The 6169-nt window shown below is 32.2% G+C and overlaps 1 protein-coding gene across 1 annotated transcript; it reads right to left on the bottom strand.

Annotated features, from left to right (window-relative positions):
- Positions 1-1350: 1350 nt before the first annotated feature.
- Positions 1351-4028, bottom strand: LOC122000884. Its single transcript, XM_042555379.1, has 6 exons — positions 3979-4028; positions 3676-3765; positions 3428-3570; positions 3068-3176; positions 2791-2879; positions 1351-1559 (listed from the first exon to the last, which is right to left on the bottom strand). The coding sequence occupies exons 2-5, from the start codon at positions 3755-3757 to the stop codon at positions 2800-2802; spliced, it is 414 nt and encodes a 137-aa protein (XP_042411313.1). The 5' UTR covers positions 3758-3765; positions 3979-4028; the 3' UTR covers positions 1351-1559; positions 2791-2799.
- Between the last annotated feature and the right edge of the window lie 2141 nt (positions 4029-6169).

Genomic DNA, 6169 nt, shown 5'->3' with positions numbered 1-6169 from the left:
TTAATTTTTAGAATGTCTTAGAGTCGCTAGTCACTTTTGGGACAAAAATAACTTATGGACCTAGATATATTCAAATTACTTAAAACAAACTCAATAAAAATAATTGTCATATTATAAAAAACATGAATTTACAATGGTCATAGTATAAAATTATAGCAATAATAGCCACCATTGTTTTATTGAATTTTACAACAACAACATATAAGAAGAGCATAATAATTTATATAAAATGACAATTAACAATATACATAAATAATAATTATATAGACGATAATAATAATAAAATATTATAAATATTCCTTTTCCACAGAAAATTAACATGCTTATAATTATATTAGCTAGAAATAACAAAATTCTCTATATCATCTAATGAAAAACTAAATTCTCTCATTTTTTAAGTATCCTAGATGCTGTCCTATAATTAGATACCTCAAGTGGTCCTCTTTGATATATATGCCCTTTCATATTCAACGACGAAAGTTCAGAGCTAGAAATATAAAACGATAATGAAAGGATAAAGAAACTAGAAATAACTTATTAGAAAAATTTATAATAGGAAAATTAAAAAAATAGAAAAATAGAATATTAATTCACATAGGGAAAATTGATTGTTTTCAATATAATAGCTAAACTTTTTAACAATTATATAAATTTTTGATAAGACGAGCGGAATTTATTACTCTAATTATCGATATTTATTACTCATGCAGTCCTTCTCTGTCTTGATGATCCATTATCATCCGTCTTGGTATTTCATCAAATAATTATAGAATCATCATAAAATACGTGTGCTTCCTTGGCTTACCAGGTGGACGAAGAATGAGACCGAACCGTATAGTCGACTCAAGCAGAAATATTTAATTTTATCAAAGATATATTTAAAAATCTATAAGAGACGGTCGTCACAGCAGCTTCAGCCCAGCAGATGGTTTTCTTATTTTCAATAATTAGAGCATAGCAGTCGACATGCAATCCAGAAAGAGCGTAGAGCAACTCAATGGGGAAAATAATAAAAAGGGAAGGTAAAAAAAACCTAGAATCTAATTAAAAAAAGATGGCTGAAGATTTCACAAGCAAGGAAAAGAACCCTTTGTGCACGTAGAACTGTCCAGTCTTGCAAGAACAAGTTTTGCAGATTCTGTTCCAAATGTTCCTATCCAAATTCGATGAATAGGGATGATATGATAGCTTGTGCTGGATTATGACCGGTACAAACTGATATAAAATTGCCAACTACGTACGCACATAGAAATTTATGTTGAATGATGCTCTTATAAACTTGATATAGGATGGAGATTAGTAGAGTTAATTTATCAATATAATAAAGTAGGGATATGAGTCACTTGAGCATATTTGAGTATTAGCGTTGTGCATAATGAGGGAAATTATCTGAAAATTCAAGTACTAGTGTTTATGTTTACAGTTTACCAAGGACTAAAACTATTTTCAGCTTGAGCAGTCAAACAATCTCATCCCGACCATCAATCAACACGATGAACCTACCTGAGACAGTAAAACTCTTCAGAGACGCGTTCATAAACCCTGCGACTGTGACACACCTGCGACAACAACGAAGCATTAAAGAGTTCTCCCGATGACGACGAACTTACACAAGCTGTTTGAGATGACAATAAAGGTTTTACAAGCCAATCAAGATAATGAAAAGCAGCCTTACAAATAATTCAAAAAGCAGCCTTACAAAATAATTCAAAAAGGAGAAATATTTGATTTTGTACGGATTCAGCAGCATATCACAAACTAATGGTAATCGAGTCCTATAATATGAAAAGAAGAATATCATTAATGTGACTGATTTAAAGAAGACTTATTAAAGGTAACAAATAAAATTTGCTGGGAGAGATGTGCTTCGGACATCTTAACCACCACGAACAACCTAAAATAACTACGCAGGTGCAATTTTATAAGCTTGAAAAAGCTTATTTTTAACTAATGCTACATCTACGTTAACTTCCATCACTGGTCCTAGAATATATCACTTGCAATGCTCCTAAGCCAAAAACTTTCAAGGGCAATCGTGAGCACCTTCTATTTAGATGACATCAATTTTATCTATGTTTTCAGATGAGCACAGATATCCAATACGTGTGTGGATCTTTTATGTTTGACAAAGCAATTTGTCAAAAAAAAATTGATGAGAACTAATAATATCAATCCATCTAGACTGTAGTGCCAAAGTGTCCATTATAGAGAAATAAGATAATACAGCATATAAAGTGTTTGCCCAAGTGTCCATAGAAGTTATTAAGTCCTTCATAGGTAATATAGTTTAGTCAAATGACATCCATTTCCATTTCTTTGGTTGGTGTTTTACCATGTTCTAACTAATTCATACAAAATGTAGTCCTCTTAATTTCTAGATATTATCTATGTTGGCAATTACGTATATGAAAAGGCATTCAATGATGACAAAAAACAGTACTAGTATAGTGATTGAAAACCTAGACGACTCAATAAGATGGACTGTTCTGAGTTAAAGACTCGACTGCAGAACATGATATGTTCTTCAATACCCTTTAAATTTTCTACAGATTCTAGCAAAAAGAAAAGGGACTATACTAAGAAACTAATAAAGCACTATGTACAGTGTACACACTAATCTTTATAAAATTGTATCTAGTTAACAAATTAATAAAGCATATGAAACACCATGCTAAAAATAAATGAATTATATATAAAACACTATGCTAAAAATAAATAAGTATCGAATTAATAACAAAAAAAAAATAATAGATAAAATATTAACAACCTGTCAAAGTTATATATTCATACCGTATTCTATCACCACCAAAGAGTAATGATGGTGATGATCGAATTGTAAATCATCACAGCAAGTACACTCCATCTCTTGGCTAGGTTACCTAAGTATAGACAAGCACTAACATATAGTACAAATATAAAAACGCAAATGACAGTAAGTGCTATCTTCTTCGAATATCCACCTCTTCGACCAATATTACCTGGAAAAATAATATTATTTGTTAGACGTCATAAATAAATGATAACCAATTTCTCAATTTATAAAAGAAATTGAATAAACATATATTACCTCTCTCGATCTCCTCGATCTTCTCTAGGAGGATTTTCTTTAAATCCTTGAAATTATTCAATGTCACTTCTAATTCTTTCATTGTAAGTCTAGTGTCATTTGATTTTATCTGCATTTTATGTCATGAAGAAATAAGAACCAAAATTATTCCAAAAAGATAGATGTTACAAGAGATTTAGATAATATCTCTTTTATTATTATAGAGAATTTAGATAATAGTATTCTTATGCCAATATAAGAACATAATCAGTACGATGAATTCCTGTCTCCTGATAGCAATCTGTCCTAGGTAGGTTCAAAAATGACCAAATATTTTATATTGGGGACTCTTCTATATCTTAGGGGTGTTTAGAATCGCACCTTTGCTAGGAACTCGTCTAGGATCTTCAAGATGGCCATTTCTGGAGATTCCTCAGTAATCTCCTCAGATTGAAAACTTCTGAAAATCAGATCAGAGAAAATCGCCAGGAATCGCACCTTTAGGTATGGATGCTTCGCAGCCGCTGCAGAAATCAGTTCAGAGGACACCGTGATCTCCTCTATTAAGAAATATTGGGAAAGGAAACTGGAAACTTATGAAAACAGAACAAATCAAAAAGTGACAGGACCTCTGGGAGTGTTCGCCGTTGGGAGCTCCTCCGCTGGGGTGGGCGCGCCAGATGAGAGAGGATGAGTCCGTTTCTCCACCATGGCGTTGACTGGAGTTGAATTAGAGAAGATGAGTCGGTCTCGATATTCAATAAAAGAAAATTGTAATTGAGAGTAGAGATTTCAGTATCGATCCTCGACACCGGCAGTTTTTCTCACGGGTCGGCACAGAGACACCCGTCACCAGATCGAAAAGGAAAAGGAGACAAAAAAATGTAGAAGGAGAAGGAGAAGGAGAAGGAGAGGGAGAGGCGATACTTTACCGGAGCAGCGGCGATGGAACGGGGCGCCGTGAATCGGGAGAACTCTTGACCTAATCTAACTAATAAAGTAATAATAATATTATTATTATTCTTATATTTATATTTATATTTATATTTATATAACTTTAAGTTTTGAAAAATATCAGTTGTATATATATTTTAAAATCACTAAAATTAAATTTTAATATGTTGACAATTAACTATCAATTTAAAATGCTCTAAAAATTTTCAAAGCTATAATTTAAAATATTTGAACTAGATTTTTAAAATAAAAAACTTTTAAAATATATTAGAATAACCATTTTTTAAAAAAATAATATATTATTTTTTAAAAAAATAGATGATTTTATAATTTTATCTTTAGTTTTATTTTTAAAACAAATTATAAATTTATAAATTATAATTATAAATATTATCATTGAACTATAACCAGCCCTGTTGAGGGTTGGGTCGTTGATTACGATTCAAACCCTAAACCAAGTCCTTGCAAAAAATAAAATAAAATAAAATAATAAATAAATTGTATTATCCAACTCGCTAATTAATTAAATAAATTTAAAATATAAAATTTTTAAAGCATATTAAATTAAGAGCACGGTAATATTTAAATAAACTAAATTCCACCTGCATTAATTCAAACTCAAGCTACTAAAACAAGCAAAAACTTAAATCCAAATCAAATCTAAATCAAGTATAGTTTAACCCTTGAGATAAACGCAATCAAATGGAACCATTATTTACTTCAGATTTAATTAGAGGAGTGGAGTGGACTGCAGCCGCTGGCAAATCAAATCAAGGCCCGTCATCGTCGTAGTTACTCACTTCGCTTCTTGGCCATCAACTGAGTCTGAGAGGGTTGGTTTTCTCTTATAAGAAAGATAAAAAAACATTACTGTTTGAGAAATTTAGTAAAAAAAAGAAAGGAAAGGCAATGGAATGTTAGTGGTGACCTACTGACCTGTGTCTTGTTCACGGAAATGGCATGAGATAATTTTGAAAATGAGATGCCTTTTTAGTAAAAAAACAAACACCCTTTTGTGGAGAGAGAATTTCTCCAAAAATATTGATGAGTTGTGAGTTTTTTTTTATCAATTGGGACTCTTATATTATATTAAATACATGAAAAACGAATTAAAAATAAAGCAGTTAAAAATTTACCACGATCTCTCGTAGATTCACAATCGGCGATGGTGAAATTCACTGTTGGAAAAGCGATCACAGGATCAGAAAGCCCTTCGCAATTTCACAAATCAAATCTCACCGCCTCAGATGTTCTCCTCTTACTCTCGTCTCCAACGCACCCTGATTTTCCTTTTGATCCTTGGACGCATCCCCTTTATATAGGGAAATAAACCAGGGGCATAATGGACCTTTTCTATTATAAGTAGTGGGGAACATGGGTCACGTTCCCCACTATCCTCATTTCCAACATCTCTCACTCGTCCAAGGTAAGTCACTAAGACTAGTTCATTCAGGTAAGTCACAAAGACTTAATAAGTCACATAGACTATTAGAGAGTTTGGTCACATAAACCATATGAGAACATCCAATCCATACTTAGAGAAAATGGTTTGTGCGATAGCAAGCACACTGAGTGATAGTTGCTAAGAAGATTGTTACACCTTGACTTAGCCGCTCGTTGAGCAATCAATGCTAATAAAGTTGTTACACTTTGCTTAGCTGCTCAAATAAATTAGAGACACACTATTCATGGCACATAGCCTCTTTCCTGGTGGCACATAGTCTTTATCCAGAATCCATCCAATCTTCAAGTGACACACAGCCATTATCTTGAAGATATCCATGTCTTGTTATTTACCCAGATTAAATAATTTTCATTTACATCGATATGAACATCTCTAATCCCTTATAATGACCATTATGTCATGAGCATGTTCCATATCCAATATTCACATTCATTTCCGTACATAACAGAAATAGGTCGATCAGTGAATAACAACAAAAAATGTAAATATATTTAATCTTCCTTTTTAGCTAGAATCAATTCATTTTAATCAGTCGCTTTCCTAGTTATGCTCCATAGACCGAATCATCCATAGCCATAGGATACACACTAAAGTAGCAGACACTGATTAAAACTTCAAGTAAACAGCTAAATAGTCACTAAGGCAAAAATTGAGATTAACATATAATCTCAAAAGTCTCACATAGTAGAGAAACAGGGATTCTT

Source organism: Zingiber officinale, chromosome 7A (assembly GCF_018446385.1).
Source record: "Zingiber officinale cultivar Zhangliang chromosome 7A, Zo_v1.1, whole genome shotgun sequence".
Lineage (NCBI taxonomy): Eukaryota > Viridiplantae > Streptophyta > Magnoliopsida > Zingiberales > Zingiberaceae > Zingiber > Zingiber officinale.
Note: the sequence above shows the minus strand (reverse complement) of the source record. Positions and strands in the feature narration are given on the sequence as shown.

Bases quoted from the DNA above. Each gene is read 5' to 3' on its own strand.
- LOC122000884 (XM_042555379.1), bottom strand. From the start codon at position 3,757: ATGGTGGAGAAACGGACTCATCCTCTCTCATCTGGCGCGCCCACCCCA. The intron at 3,177-3,427 runs GTGCGATTCTAA...CATAAAATGCAG, and splicing joins TAGACGAGTTCCTAGCAAAG to ATAAAATCAAATGACACTAG. The intron at 2,880-3,067 runs GTAATATATGTT...GTCTATACTTAG, and splicing joins GATCGAGGAGATCGAGAGAG to GTAACCTAGCCAAGAGATGG.